Source organism: Rhea americana, unplaced genomic scaffold (genome assembly GCF_003343005.1).
Source record: "Rhea americana isolate MKP2758 unplaced genomic scaffold, rheAme1 scaffold_51, whole genome shotgun sequence".
Classification (NCBI taxonomy): Eukaryota; Metazoa; Chordata; class Aves; order Rheiformes; family Rheidae; genus Rhea; species Rhea americana.
Window position 1 is genome coordinate 4,339,439 of NW_028186657.1, and position 15,742 is coordinate 4,355,180.

At 44.5% G+C, this 15,742-nt stretch overlaps 2 protein-coding genes across 2 annotated transcripts in view; one reads left to right on the forward strand and one right to left on the reverse strand.

Moving 5' to 3' along the window:
* Window positions 1-1,906: 1,906 nt before the first annotated feature.
* Window positions 1,907-10,456, forward strand: NIPAL4 (NIPA like domain containing 4). Its single transcript, XM_085317959.1, has 6 exons — window positions 1,907-2,038; window positions 3,839-4,087; window positions 6,879-6,935; window positions 7,952-8,042; window positions 9,200-9,360; window positions 9,616-10,456. Exons 1-6 carry the CDS (start codon window positions 2,002-2,004, stop codon window positions 10,218-10,220), a joined length of 1,200 nt encoding a protein of 399 aa, XP_085174085.1. The 5' UTR covers window positions 1,907-2,001; the 3' UTR covers window positions 10,221-10,456.
* Window positions 10,457-12,510: 2,054 nt separating this feature from the next.
* The window catches only part of ADAM19 (ADAM metallopeptidase domain 19), a 38,071-nt gene continuing 34,839 nt past the window's right edge, over window positions 12,511-15,742 (reverse strand). The window contains exon 23 of the mRNA XM_085317958.1: window positions 12,511-15,268. Within this exon, the coding sequence (XP_085174084.1) occupies window positions 15,221-15,268 (48 nt within the window). The 3' untranslated portion in view covers window positions 12,511-15,220. The remainder of the gene's footprint in view (window positions 15,269-15,742) is intronic.

A 15,742-nucleotide genomic window follows, 5' to 3' on the forward strand; every position in this document is an offset into this window, starting at 1 on the left:
ATGAAATAGTTGTACAGAGGATGAGTGCGCTGAGTAAAAAACACAGGCAGTGCTTGTGCTGCTGTAGTGTGATGGCCTAAGGACAATTTCTGTAGCAAAGGTAGTGTGTTTTACAGAAAAAAAAAAACTCAAATTTGCAGGCCCAGAAGACCTGCAGATCTTACATTTTTATATTGCCTTATGAAGGATATTTCTACCTGCAGAGCTGGTCTGGCTGAAGAAAAACCAAACAGTTTCTGTTGGTTTTACTTATCTCTATAGACCTCCAGTGAGATCTAACTAATGGATCTTGCTTTAATGAAATGGCTCTCATATCTCACAGTAGTTTTCTGTGTACACGTGGACACAGTGCACAAGCACAGGGAGGGAGGAAGTCAGCAAAGAGGAGTGGAGATGAAGCAGAGCGTATTCCTGTGCAACAGGCTTGGAAACATTTACACTCACTCTAATGATTAGCACGAGAAGATTCAGCTACAATGGAAATGGGGACAGGAAGCTGATGGCATAGTTACAGCCCTTGACCTCAGGTAAATCTACACCACAGACTGAACCACATGGCTATGATGAGGTCTACCAATTAAACAGTCACAAAATGAAAGGATGCATAGTGAGTCTGAGGGAGGAGCCCATACATCCCTGCAAAGAGACAACCCCTGTAAGTACAGTTGTGCAGGTAGGAGAGCAACTATTCCCTGGACAGCTGGACCCYTGGACTGGAGCTGACCTTCTCAGGACTGGAATTTGGCATAGARTAGCAGTGTCTTAAATCACAGTTGCTGCTAGTAAAATTGTGTCTTGTACCTACAATTTTATGCTGCGTAACACTTTACAGCAGAAAAATGCCCTGGTAATTACRCACTCACATTTTGTTGATATTTGTCTTCGGGCCTTTGCTGAGAGCTTTTCCCTCTCTGACTCCAAGGCCAGGACTGGCCATTACAGAAATTTAGCCTGACCCTCTGCAGAAAAGGTGCACAGTGATTATATGATGCTTCTGCCATAAAACTTCCATTAGGACATATCCATAYTCCCTAGTCCTCTGCGTGCTTCTCTTCCCCTAACCTTGCCCTTCACGTCTATAAAATACACACACAGCTAGTACTAAGTGGAGAATAATAAATACCACTGATTGGTATTTATTGATTCAGTAATCAAATAGAACGCTTTCTGAAATGTTTCCCAGTTATAGGAATACTTGCWCTTATAACCTCTTTTGGTAAGAAGAGAATTTTTCTGAATTACAAACATGACTGGGGGGTTAATTCTTCTTGTTTACTTTTAATTTCTGTACACTGCTCTCTGCATGAGTATAAAGTCCACAACTTTGCAGCATACACAGCTCACTCAGCATATGCTTATGTGTCCCACAGCCTCAGACACTAGCCTAGAACAGCAATCACRCACCAGCTACCCAGAAGTGCTGTCTCTGGCCTTCATGGCAACTTCTTCCTCTCTCTCCTATTGCTCCCCATCGCTGCAATGAGGAAAAAAAAATCTAGAGGAAAAATTCATGCCCATCAACCGAGCTTAGTCCAGGCAGAGTCAGAAGAGCCTAGTCCAAAATTCACGCAAAGGCTGTTCGGCCTGCCTGCAGCTGCTACTCTACCCTCTTCCTTCCCTTCTCAGACCTTAATCAGGCAGCGGACATGGGGTCTGGGGGTGAAGGGCTTGCACGGTGCAGGGGGGCCGCATTCACGGCAGGTGTCTTGCCCCGGGGGATGGCTTTCACGGCTGGGGGAGGGGGGAAGGGGAAGAGGAAGACTTGCACGAAGGGATGCAAGGCTTGCACCCAGGATGGCTTGCACGGGGGCGTGCAAGGCTTGCATGTGCATCCACTCCCTGTCTCCCTGCGCACCGACCCCAGCGGCGGGACAGCCCCAGCCCGGAGGAGGAGGAGCCGGCGGGGCCGGTGCGCCGGCAGCCCGGCCCAGCGCCGGCAGCAGCGGCCGTTCCCGTCGGCAGCGGGATGCTCTGAGCCGCCCGCCCCGGCACGAGCAGGACATGGAGCCGCTGGAGGCCAACGGCAGCTGCAGCAACGGTGGGTGCTGAGCGCGGGGCGAGGGCGGCGAAGGCGAGCCGGGGCCCTGCGCGCCCGCCGGGGAGAGACGGCGGGGGCGGCTCGGCGCCGGCGGGGAGCGGGCTGAGCGCCGCGGCGCACCGCGCGGGGGTCCCCGGCTCCCCCTCCCGGCGCGGGCCTGACCTGCCGCCCCGCTCCCCTCGAGGGACCCGGCTCCGCGCAGGAGCAAGCCTCGCGAGGCCGGGTCTGCAAGTGCCAAGCGCTCCGCCTGCCACCCAAAAGTTGCAGGGAAGAGGGAGTGTTTTCCTTTAGAGACTAAATTCGGTATACAAGAGATGGATCGYTCACCCTACCCAACTACCTTTTGTTCGTCCCAATAGCATGCTGCAGAGCCTTTTAGCCAGCTGAGGTGGTGGTGAGACTTTCCCTGCTCTGCTGGGAAAGTCTCCCCAGTCAAGGAATTTTTTCCAATCAGAAAAGAAAAGAAAAGAAAAAAAATCCATGGAAGAATCTCAACAAACAAACTCATCTAGGTCATTAGAATTTTTTCCCCTGAGGAAAAAAAAAAAATCTGTATCCAAATCCTAAGCTACGCATACAGTAGACAGTGAGTGAGACTGCAGAAGAACTAAGGTAGGCTCCTGGTTTAGGAGAAACGTGGGATGTCTCTGCCCAGCTGCCCTGCCCAGCTTGCCAGCAGTCCTGTGACTGGTTAGCCATCGCACGTCTCTATTTGCAGTAAGGCAGATAATTGCTGCACAATTCTGACATGAACTCAGGCAGAAAATTAAACCCTTTTTAATAAGAGACTTCTGTGACACTCCACTTGGCTGTTTTATTTCTTAACCTTGTAGTCACACTGCCCTTCCTACACCCAGAGGTAAGGCTGCAGTGCAAGGATGCGTTGGGTGTGGTAGGAGTGGGAGGATAAGAAGAAACTCAGCAATTTTCCCACCCACATGCAGCAATGCACCTTGGCGAGAGACTTTGGGTATTAGTATTTTTGATGTTAACAGGGGAGAACTTTGCCTGCTTTTATTCTTCTACACTTTCAGAATCTGATATGCTTTACAAGCACTCAGGTATTCAGCAAATAGGTAGAACAAACATTGCACAGTAGGGGCAGGGTAGAGAGGAAACTTTGGTCTTGAGACAAGCTTATTGCTTTTTTATGAACAATCAGATGAATTTCAGTATATAGAGCTGGGACAAATTCATAGTTACAAAATACTGGAGTCATTCTGTGTTAGACTAGAAGCAGTAGGTTGTAGACTAGCTGGCTGCTGTTGGGATTAGTTGACTGATTATATGATTATAATGATATATATGAGCATATATATATATATGCTCAAAAACCTTTGAATCTACAAGACTGCAGGATAGCAAGATAGAAATCAATAGCTTGTGATTTTGGATCTTGATGGAGAGACTATGGCAGAGATATTTGGAAATTCAATTGGATTATTAAAGTAGTCCTTCTGGCCTTCCAATTCATGGTGTGTAAGCTGGCGGATACATTCAGTGTCAAAGTGCTGTAATAAGCTGCTTGATTGTTGCCATTCTGGAAATCACTATATAAATCTGTCGTTAACAACATTGCCATTTCCATATGACAGTAAGGAGGTGTGCTTAGTTTAGGTGTACAAGCTTGAGATCTRCATACGGAGTTAGCAAGGAGCTTGGATATCAGCTGTTACAGAGACAGCATCCCATCAGTTAGGCAGTCGTTTGAAGAGGTGGCTGAAGGAGTCTGTATACCAATAGAAACAGACTTGTTAGTCACGTGAAAAATTCTGTTTTCTCTCCATGGTGGTCTCACAGGGTCTCTGGTCACGCTTTCCTGCCTTTCTCACCGGGTTGTATGCCAGGTGGTCAATGATGCTGACCTAGTTGCCTCCAACCATGACAACAGGACTTCAGATGACTTCTGGGTAACTCAGCTGGAAAGCAATTATGGATTCTACATTGGTTTGGGCTTGGCTGTCTTCTCCAGCTTTCTTATTGGAAGCAGCGTCATCCTCAAGAAGAAGGGGTTGTTACGACTGGTGGAGAAGGGAGGCACCAGAGCAGGTAAGGCTTTTGGGGGTCAGGARTGAGAAGTTCTATCTGTTCCCAGGACCAAATGCGTTATCCAAGTCTCACCACTCAAGGCAAGGGAATTCCTCTGGGTACACATTTGGCTTTCCTTCAGCCAAGTATATAAGACCTTTTGTGCATATATTTTTTTCTGTGTATGGGACTTGCAGCAGCAGAGGGACTGCAGCTGTGGAGCTCCTTTACGGAGCCCTGCATTGGAAGGGCTCAGTCATTCCCTAGTCTTGCACCACAGATAGCAAGAGTCACACACACTGAATGACCGGACATGCACCACCATACTAACACATGCCCATCACAGCCCTTGCATGGGATAATGTGGGGTCAGAAAAAAGCTGAGAGATTTTGCTGCCTTCGCACAGATGAAAGTCATCACCTTGTCAGACTGAGGCAGAGCARCACAACTCCACAACTGCCCTATAACTAGTAGTAACATAATTTTGCTACCAGGCCTCTGAGATCAGAATGTGGCTCCATGTGCTTTAATTGCACTAGCAAGAGACCATGTATTAATGCGGAACGACTGTGCTGCATGCCTGGGATTTGTGTGTGCGTCTGAATCCTGCTTGTGGTTTGTAGAAGTGATATACCTGAGGTGTGTTGCTCAGTGACAGCATGCTCATTGATAGCTTTCCTCTAGCACCAAGCTCTTTGGGTGAGGTATGTATTTAAATCTACGTATATATGGATAGGGAATGGTGGAGGAATATAGCTTACGGATGAATCGCACTGCTGAATTCAACATGTCCCATTGACACTGCAGCCATACGCTCTAGCGGCAGCTKAAGTCTTGCCTTGGAGCTCGCCTAGTTGCATAACTAGGAAATGAAATAATAGGAATATACTGCTACATCCCTGTTCTGATTTAGTAGTTTTTCCAATAATTCTCATTTGTCAAAGAACAACAATATCACTGTTACCACCTTATACACAGAAATACAGAGGTGTGGAAAGTTGAAGCAACTTTTCCAGGCAGAGCAGCAAAGCTCACAGAACCAGAGCCACAGACCACATTTGARTCTCACTCTCCCATCTCCATCCCCATGCCATTAGGCTGATTGTGTACAACAGCTGAACTTGCATGGTTTTGTTTTTCAGCACTATCTCTGCACAAGAAAAATCTTAGTATCATTTCAGGTTTTTCTCTCCTGCACGATCTCCTTCAAAAACAGAGCCAAGCTAGTAGAGAAAGAGCAACCCCCCCCCTCCTATTTTTCAGAGTGCTTTATCCAGCAATAAAGATTAATCACAAAAAACGCAGTCAACTAAMAAGAGTTCTTGAGAGAAGAAGAATAAAATAATGAGACACACACAGAACAGCAATTTCTAAGGAATTCCAGAATACAATATTTGAACTTCAGCACTTGTGAGCTTCTTGAGGAACTTTAAGAAGCAAACACTGTCCTCTTAAGGTCCCGGCAAGAGATTTTTTTCCCCCACACATCCTGAACACTTCTCATCCAAATCCTTCATATCCCCTTGCACAGTCTATCTAATCTTTCAATTTCATTATTTATTTGATAGTATCTGAGCACATCCCTTTTCTTCAAGTGCAGGTCAAATCCTGCTGTTACAGGATCATTCCTGTCAGATTGGACTTAAGTGATAAAATAGTGCTCTCAGACCCAGCAAAATCAGGATTTACAATTTTAAGAGTCAAATCCCTTTCATATAACAGCTTGTAGACTAATATCAGAAGTGGATTAGCTCCTGACATCTTATTGCCACGCTCCCTTATTTATATGCACATTTTCTTTCACTGAGTTGTTTTAATATTAGGAATCATTTTCCATTAGAAGTTGTGTGTCACAAAATGACTAAACCACATAAAGATGACATTAAGATTTCTGGCAGCTGAGGCTCTGAGAGCCTACAATGCACAGTGACACATGGAAAAAGGTGTAGTTTTGGAACAGGGTGCAGGCAGCTTTTGCCACAGTCACACAGTGGCACAGCTCAATCCAGGACCACATCCCACATATTCCACATGCGCCCCAATCCCCTCACCCAGGGCACCCCATAGCCACACCAGCAACTGATCTGAGTCCCCTTCTTGCAAAGCCATAACCTGCTTTAGGTTTCTGGTCTATACTTGGAAAAAGCTCATGACCTTACCTTAGCACCAACACGCGTTTCCACAGCAAGAGATGAAGGTAGTCGCCTTGCACACCAGGGTCAGGGTGGCAGCAGCCCAGGGAGAAGTGCTAGGTGTGGAAGAGCTCCACTGCCCCTCATCCATCTGCTCCAGGGCCCCCAGTTCCTCCGTGAGGARCAGTGATGAATGGCCAGTGATGTTTTTTGGCACAAGGCCAATGGATCTTCAGTGATGGGTTTATTACTGGGCTCCTATTGACAGTTTTGGTGCTGAGTCACCCCAGACTAACCAGCAAGGACAACTGCAGGTCTCGGCACTGAAGYGCAGTCCTGAACTTCATGCTGCAGCAGAGCAGGCTGCACCCTGGAAGCCAGSCTGATGGTCTCTGCTGCTTGGGGTGATATGTACCATTCCCATTGCCAAGCAGGATTAAGCAAYTGTTTTCTGTTGCTTTGCATTGTCCAGCCCTAAACATCAGCTTCTGCTAATCCCTTGATGCAACATACCTCCCACGTTGGATGGCACGTGTCCTGTCTTCTGTCCTTCCATACTGTTTTCTTCACCATTCTCTTCTCCTTACAACTTATCCTTCTCCAGAGAGGAATTTTTCATCTCTTGCCCTGAAGAACATTTTTGTTTACTCCTAAATATCTACATGCTTTGTTTTCTCAGGAGACGGCGGTCATGGCTACCTGAAGGATTGGCTYTGGTGGGCTGGGTTGCTAACCAGTAAGTAGGAACCACTTGCCTAGACTTGCAGTATTCATGTTTGCATCTCATTTGTGGAAGGAGCCCAGCATCTAGTGTCTCAAAGCATTATTTCTGGTGGGGTCCATCGTCCTCTACAGAGGTACCTCAAGGAGAGCCGAGGCAATGAGCCAAGCTGCAGAGGATTTCCCTTGCCACCCTGTTGCAGCCCTCCTGCAAAGCTGGTAGAACTTGTTAGCTCAGTTTTACATGATCAAAAGCATGAAATGTTAAGCTGTAATAAGGCAGCCAGCTGCTCTGGCTCTGCACCAGGCACAGGGCAAACAGCTTCCCATGCTGCTGATGGCTTCAGGAAAGGTTACTTTCACACCAGAACGTAGATAACAAGGAGGTGTTGGTAGCAGCTTCTTTAAGTACAACTTGCTTTGAATGAACCTCAACTCCTCCTTTTCGTGCTGTAACACAAGTCTTCCAGAGCTGGACTTGCAGCTAGTGCAGAGAAGAGCAGATTTCACTGCAGGGTTTTGCAGAGCAGCCTTGCCCACAGCAGCAGCAGCTGCTCAAGATGTCCTCATCTTGCTCTAACTGTTCAGCTCTTTGGAGCAGAGCCTTGCTCTTCCWGCATAACAACCATAACACAACTGCTCAGGAGCAGCTCGAGCGAGCCCTCAGTGCTCATTGTTCAAAGATCAGCTCAGCCARGAGCGACACTAAGCCAATGAAGGAGGCACCTTTTAGGTCCAGAGCAACCCACACACTCCAAGCCACAAAACCTCTAAGCCCAGCTGCCACCCACTAACTCATTAATTACTGCAGACATGTGCTGCAGGGGTGCCTGAGTTACTGGGGCTTAACAAGCTCATGTGAGTCAGCTGTGACATGGCCCAGCCCTTGATACCCTGTACTGAGGCACCACGGAAGTCCCTAGTAAAACCCCCCTCCYCAGTGGACCTGTTATTACTTTGCAAGCCTACAAGAGAAAACACAAAAAGCATATTGTAACTCACTGGCTGTTTGTTTTTCTTGTGTTTGTTTAGTGGGTGGAGGGGAAGCTGCCAACTTTGCTGCCTATGCTTTCGCTCCTGCAACTATTGTCACACCGCTGGGGGCCCTGAGTGTGCTCATAAGGTGATTTACGTGTCTTTGGTTTGCAATTTAACTTTTTTGTTTGCCTGTTTGTCTTGGCAGGTAGTAAGACTTGACATGATTTATTCTGTCTAAAGGAAAAATGTCTTGATAGTCTCTAAAAAAATATACTAGTAGTTGCCGTCCTCACTGGGGATGGATTGGGAACCATTAAACGAAATAGTGTGTCCTTCTGGAAATACTGCATATGGACGTGATTAGCAGCCCCATACAGTTCAAGTTAAATTATTAAAAATATCAGTGTTATTTCCTTCCTTTATCCTTACTTTCTTCAGGCAGTAAAGGGATACTTTTTTTTTTTTTTTTAAGTGAACAGAGCTAAAAATATAAAAGTGTAAAAAAATCAGCAAACTTGTTTTTGTCTGTGTCTTTGTATTTGTCTTCTRTTTTCTGGGCTTTTTGGATATTCTAGTGTTGTATTTTTATACTTGTCTGTTCCTGAGGAGCTGAAACCCTGTTTTTAAATTATTACTTTATTTTGAGAAAGGAGATTCCTATTCAAAAAATGATTCTAGATATTTAAGATTTTATAGAGAGATTTTTATTGTGCAGTACACAAGCAAACTGAGAAAGATTGCTGTGATGTCTTGCCTCACATCATTTTATTTTTATTGAAAATGACTAGCTGATTTTGCAGACATATCTACAGTTCCTTTCCTTTCAAAATTTCTCTGGGCTTAATAGTTCTGGGGATCAAGTTAAAATTAATGCAACACTTCTGTTGTTTCTGTGTTTCTCTRCTACACTGATCCTTGAATTCGTTTCTTTGAGTACTAAAGAATTCCTAATACCAGAAGCTTGTGAGTGACTTTGGAAGCACTGCAAATRTTTCTGAAGGTGTGTTAATGTGTTGAGCTTTTTTTCATCCTACCTATACGTGAGCCTCTCTAGCAGACTCAACTAGCAGTAGTTGGAATGTGAATCTGTAATAATGTACAATTGAAATAACATACAAATTATTGTAAAAACAACTAATAACATACAAATAACATAATAATGTAATACATACTAATTGAATCAATTTACTCCAGATTTGTGTCCTTACATCAAGCAAGGTTGTTCTTCCTGTTATTTTAGCTGCTGTTCTTCTTTCAAGAACTTTAAAGCACCAGCAGACGTTGTTTTTCTTTTCTGTGCAGTGCCGTCCTGTCTTCCTATTTACTTGGAGAACGGCTAAACTTGCTGGGAAAACTAGGCTGCATGTTGAGCATTGTGGGCAGCACGGTGATGGTGATCCATGCCCCAGAGGACGAGGAAGTGACAACTCTGGATGAAATGACTTCAAAGCTAAAAGAGCCAGGTATGCTGTGGGCTAGGTGGTACACCCAGGAATGGAGCCTAGTTAGTGGGGAAAATTGGTTTTATCAGATCTGTGATTCACATCTGGAGTAAATCCACAAACCTCCTTCTGCTTTGGCAGCTTTTGGAAAATAGCTGTTACATCTGGCCATTGGCTGGTGTGCAAACTGGTATTTTCTCTCTGAGCTGGACAGTGTGTTCTACTTTGTCCCCCCTGCCCTCAGCTGAGTTTCAAGTTGTTGTTTCCTCCTTCAAGGTTTCCTCGCTTACGCTGCGATCCTCTTGGCAGTTTGCCTCCTCCTGATCTTCTACCTTGCTCCTCGCTATGGCCAGAGCAACATCCTCATCTACCTCACCATCTGCTCTCTTATTGGGGCCTTCTCCGTGTCATCAGTCAAAGGCCTGGGTATTGCCATCAAAGGCTTCTTTGCTGGCCGACCTGTGCTGAAGTACCCATTGACTTGGATCCTGGTCATCACACTGGTGGCATCCATCACTACACAAATTAACTACCTCAATAAGTCTCTAGACATTTTCAGCACCTCTTTGGTGTTTCCCATCTACTATGTGCTGTTCACCACCATTGTCATCACAACATCTATCATCCTCTTTAAGGAGTGGGTGACCATGACTCTAGTGGACATCATTGGGACAGTTTGTGGCTTCCTCACCATCATTTTGGGGGTTTTTCTACTCCATGCCTTCAAAGACATGGATGTCAACTTAGGGAACCTGCCACAGGTCCTCCGGAGTGGAGAGCAGGTACCAGTCACTCAAGATGACAAGAACATTCTGATAGATGTGGACAACGCCAGTATTGTTCCAGAGGATAAACCCAAAGTATTCATGATCTACAGCTAGTGCATTATACGCAAGGATCTGAAGGCCGGGTAAAAGCTGCTCTGAATGGGTTGAKTTTAGTACACTGAACGCTATCGAGCAATTTAAAAAAGAAATGCAGAAAATAAAATCAACAGTATCATATCCAAAGCCTAGTAGAGTCAATGAAGTCTTTCACCATGCTTTGGATTGGGTCATTATAATAGCGTGTCAGCAAGGGTTATGTTTAATCATCACTGGACTTAATCTACTCAGTAACTGAAAATGAAAATCCTCTTGAAAYATGATACTGCTGGGACAAAACTCCTTTCTGAGGCCCAGTCTGATCTCTGTTGAGAAGTTTAATGTTTATTCTGCGCTTCTTCCCCTGGGGCAGATAACATTGATGTATTTACTTCCAGGCCCTGATTGACTCATTGATTAGTGATTTTTTTATTATTATTATTAGTCCTTTCTAGACCCTTGTATGAAATCTAAAATATACAATAGTATCACAAATGGTGAAGAAAGACAGGGACTGAATGGTGTACTCCTGCTATTCAAATTCTGCTCATCCATTTTTTTTAATTACCTGGCAATATGGTGAATTCTGGAATAAAAGCCCACTACAGCTGAGCAGCAGGACCAAGCTGTAAAGTGTTTTTACAGGACTGTGGCAGAGAAAATCATTTAAGCTTTTGTGATGTGCAAGAGTTTTCGTGCAGCAGGGTTAACTGGTTTAAAATGAAATTTATTCTTTTTTTCCCATAGCAGCTATGGTGCCCAGACTGTGCTAACAGTTTTGGTGAAGCCGCAGGGCCTGATCCAGACCTCACCTGAGGGGCAGCCTCTGCTCAAGCAGGGGAGCTCTGGCAGTGTCAGCCAAATGTCAGAAGAAACAGGCTCTCTGCCCATGATGATCACCACCTTCCTCCAAACTTCTTGGTGGTCTATGAAAGCCTTTTCAGCCTGGAAGACCAAGTAGTTATAAGCATTAAGGTTGTTTTTATTAGTAAATGCCTTGACCTTGGAGGGTCCCTGGCTCGGAGAGGTTGCATTCACAAGTGCCAGTCAGCATTCTCACAGTCTATTTTGTTGTTATTAAGCCTCAAAGCTTTTTTMTTTAAAAGGAGGTCTGAGCAGGGGCAAAAGTGGGTATAAATGAGCGAAGCCTGGCAGAGCTGTAAAGGTGCAGTTTATCTGAGAATGGTCCCTTTCACTCTTCTCCRTCTCTCTGGACATGGTACTTGCACTAACTACACTACTCTCAGCTCACCCTCAAAACAACCTTTGCCTTAAAGGTAAGGATGGAAGGATGAGAGAGCTAACATGTGGAGCTGGGAAGGAAGGGGGGAAAAAAGGCATTAAGTCAGTTAAAGTTCATCCCATTGTGCTGCTAGGACTTGTAGAAGGGGCCGCGGGGACATCAGAGCCCATTCGTTCACAGTAAGACCCAAATGGGGAGTAGCAAAGCCTGGGCTGGCTTCACTGGGCTACCSTGGCTGGAAGTAGCCCTGGTTGGGCCACCTCGAGCTTCAGCTGGACTAATAAACCCTTGAAGAGGCCAGTGGCTGTGCAACTCCTGACTTAGAGCTGGACTTGTTGTCTGCCATCCAGGTCCTGGCTCGAGATGCCACCAGCATGGTCTGTTGGCACCGTGTATCGGACTGTGCTGTAAGCGTGCCTTTCCGGCTCTCAGTGAGCACCGAYGTGGCCTGAGACAGTGCAGCTCCACTATCTACATCTGGAAGGGGCTAAACAAGAACAACCTTGTGAGGTGTTTCTGTGTCTAGCTAACGAGTGGGGAGGAAGCTGCAATCTCTCATTTTAATAACATTTCAGGACTTTTTTTTTCAAATGGGAAAGGGAAATAAAGAATTTCTTTATAAAAAAAATTTCAGTGTGTATCTGAAAGTGTTTGTTTGTTTGTTTGTTTGTTTTATGATTTCTCTGGTATTATTAGTATAGCTGTAAAGGATAAATAAACTGTAGGAAACCTGAGTGCAGCAAAGAGAGCATTGTGGCCCGAAAGTAAAACAGCAGCGCCCTCCCTTGGTAGCAGAAAGTAATCCGAGTAAATCTCTTTAACTTCGGTTTTGGCATCGTAATAGGTGTTTGTTTTTTTTTTTTTTTTTTTTTTTTTTTTTTTTGTTTTTTTTGCTTTATGCGTTATTTTAGAAATAGCATGCCGACTGGACTCAGCATTCTTGCTGCCCAGAACTGCACTGCAGAAAGGCCATTCCTCCATGAAGCTGTCAGCTCCAGGCATGGACATGCCACATTTAAAAAGAAAGGTTGGACTGCTGTAATGATATCACATAGTGACAGCATATTTGTTAATGACAAGTGATAAATTTATTAAAAAGTAGGCAGAAGGCACAATGAATTGCATTCTTCAAGTATTTGCATAGATGCACAGAGAGCATTATTGTAAACCAGTAACATATGGATGTAATGGAAGTGAAACATATTTTTATACATGTTCTCCCAAATAATATAGTCGTCTTTAAAAAAAAAAAAATCACATTCTGTCACCTCTTACTCTTCCCCTAGTTCCTTTGTTCTCATTCACCCAACATGCACACATATGAGAATTTTAAAGGATTTACTAAAACTACCTTTTGGAGGCTTTATGATATTCCAGTACTAAAGTTTTCCATTAGGGTTTGGGCAGGTCCAGTTTTCTGAGCTTTATGTATCTAGGAGCATTTCTGAAAAACCTGAGCCCATGTTCACATGAAGTTCAATGAAAATGCTCTTAGCAGTTTTTGGTGTTCATGTGATAAAAATCAAGGGCTGTAGCAGAAGTATGTTGCTGTCCTCAGAAGTCAGTGAGGGCTCAGATACAGGATCAGGTTACATCTATATTATGGTAACTGCTCTATGAGGCCAGCACATATGAAAACTAGACCTCTACCTGTGAGCGGCAAAACATGCTGTTACACAGGCACTTTAGCTGACTCCAAAGGAATGACAAATTTAGTGGTTTGAGGTTGAGGTGGATCTGTTCTTAGCATCTCAGGCAGATGCTGACTAATCTCAATGTTGAGAAGCTGGTAATGAGGGCTGCTGTGGCACCAGAGGGAAAAATGCTCAAGGTTAAGGGGATGCAGGGACAATTTCCCTCTCACCAGCTTCCCTTCACATCCTTTTGCCAGGAAAATGGCAAGGAGGACTTGAACAAACCCTTTGGTTTTATCATTGCACCAAAGCACCAAGACCAGCAGGAGTCTTTGAAGATAGTGACCCCAAATATAGAAAAAGATAAATAAAGTTTAAAATGTTGATGTCTTTTGTTTGCCATCCCTTATTTCAGAAAGGAATAATTTARGCCGATTTGGTTTCTAGGCCTATAGAAGGTAATAAAAGGTCCAGAATGATCAAGTTTGTGAATAATCAATTGGAAATTCAAGATACACTGTGTGTACTGTTTCCTTGTGGAGAAAGAGGTAGTAGTGTTGCAAAAACTCATTTGGTTTAAGTCATCCTACAGAATTACTGTTAAATACAACTAAAAATTTAATCTGAGTGCTCAAGATTCATCTGACGTTTTTGAAGGAGTAGATCTTAGGGAAACAAACTCACCAGAAAAATATTTTTTTCTTTAAGCCAGTATTATGATTTCTCAGCTGATTGCTCAGCAGCAATTACACGGAAGATTTTTGTCCATGCTAGAACAGACACAAAACAATTGTGCAACCTCTCCTCCAGAACTCCCTGTGTTCTCCTAGGAAATACTTTCAAGGAAAACAGAATAATTTCAACTTAGCAAAAGGTCTTCATTTAAAATCCTGAGAGAAAACAAAATGTATGAAAACTCAAACCATTAAGAAAAAAAAAAAAGGTTCACAACAGTAGGTCCTCAGGGTTAGAACCATCAGCTGCTTAAAGTGCACATGGACAGCTCTCTCCATTAGAAAAAAAAAGCCTGGAGGAAATAAGCTGTCCTACAAAAGCACCATGTGTCATATTAACATTTTTGCTGTTTTACCAATAGGGCAAATTTATTTCGGTTTCTCATAATATGGGGAGCCAACAGCCAGCTGAAGGCAAAAAAACAAAAAAAAACAAAAAAAAAAACAAAAAAAAACAAAAAAAAGAGAGACATGCAAAGTGTCTACTGATTATCGGCAGTACCATGCTGTGGAGAGAAGGTTTCAGCACTTTGCTAAACCTCCTTCTGGCCCTTTGCTCCGTATCCTGGTTCCAGAGTTTCTCTCTTGTACCGTATCTGTGTCTGAGTGACACCGATGAGTGCTTGCAGGCCATGCTGGGAGCGCTCTTAGGTCTTACAGCACCGTGGTGAGACACCTGAGTGCCAGGGGCGGGGGTGGGGGGCACACAAARGTTGTGAAGATCTTGCTGAAGATGGTCACATTGGGGAAACGCTTAATCTGCTCTATTACAACTAACCAAAATCCATAGTGACACACCAGTTATTTCAACCAGGAATATTTCCATGGTGTGCTTGCTCTCTGTCATGGCCCAGCTTGCCAGCCACTGTAAACAGAGAATAAACTGAAGTTTATCAATGGCTGTGTTCTGCTCTCCCAAGAGGCAGTGGTTTCTGTATAGCACCAACATATGCTTCTGCAGCTGCTTGGATGGGCCGAGGGAAGCAAACAGGCCTGTTTCTTAAATAAAAACCCATCAAAGCTAGCACCTGGACTCTCAGCTCATTCTTCCTGGAAACACTTAAATAACTGATAAAAATACATGAAGCCCCCATCGTCCCCATCCCTGCATTGTATATTGCACAATAATATTTAAATATCATATACACAAGTCATCCCTACACAGAAAAAGCTATGAGCACAGTGGTTGAGCTCAGCTTGGCGTGTACCGGTACAGTTCCTGGGTATAACCTTGCCAAACCTGACTGTAGCTTCTCAAGTGGGATAGAGATCTAGAAGAGAGGTGTTCAGAAACTGTTTGGGGCCACGTACATTTGTTCGGGTGACAAAGGTCATTCAATCCCTTGTGAAGTCCTGGGCCAGTAAGGAACCAAACTGTGGTTCACAAGAGTCCGTAGGATGGTGGTGTCACCCGTTGAGGACATTCCCTGCTCCAGCCATCCCGACTCCTGTACTCTGCAAGACAGGTAACAAGAGAGGGGGAGGTGAGCACTGGTGGAAGAAGACACTGCCTGCTCCCTCCCCTGGAGCCGACGTTGCAGAAGGCAGGGACGTCTGCCTTGGTTCATATGTATTCCCACACTAACGCCTCACACAGAAAACTGTCTCTCTCCCCATAGCACATCAGAGCTCAAACAGATTTTTTTATTGTTTTTTTTACAGTTGACTTCAAGTATGTTCTAGGATGGAGATAGCGTCAGTGCTGTATAKAGTGGAGGTGTTTTCTCTTAAGGGTTGCAGTTTGCTAACTCTGCGTCACGCACACATCCACCCCGTCGTTACTCAGCACCACTCATGTCTAACCTAGGAAGTGCTCAAGGATGTGGMGGATCAAATTGGTTAATTGTTTCAGAATGTAGCAGGGCTGCATATATGCCCACCCTGAGCATTTCTCCCAGCTGTGCGCTTGTTTCCATTTAGGGTTATTTA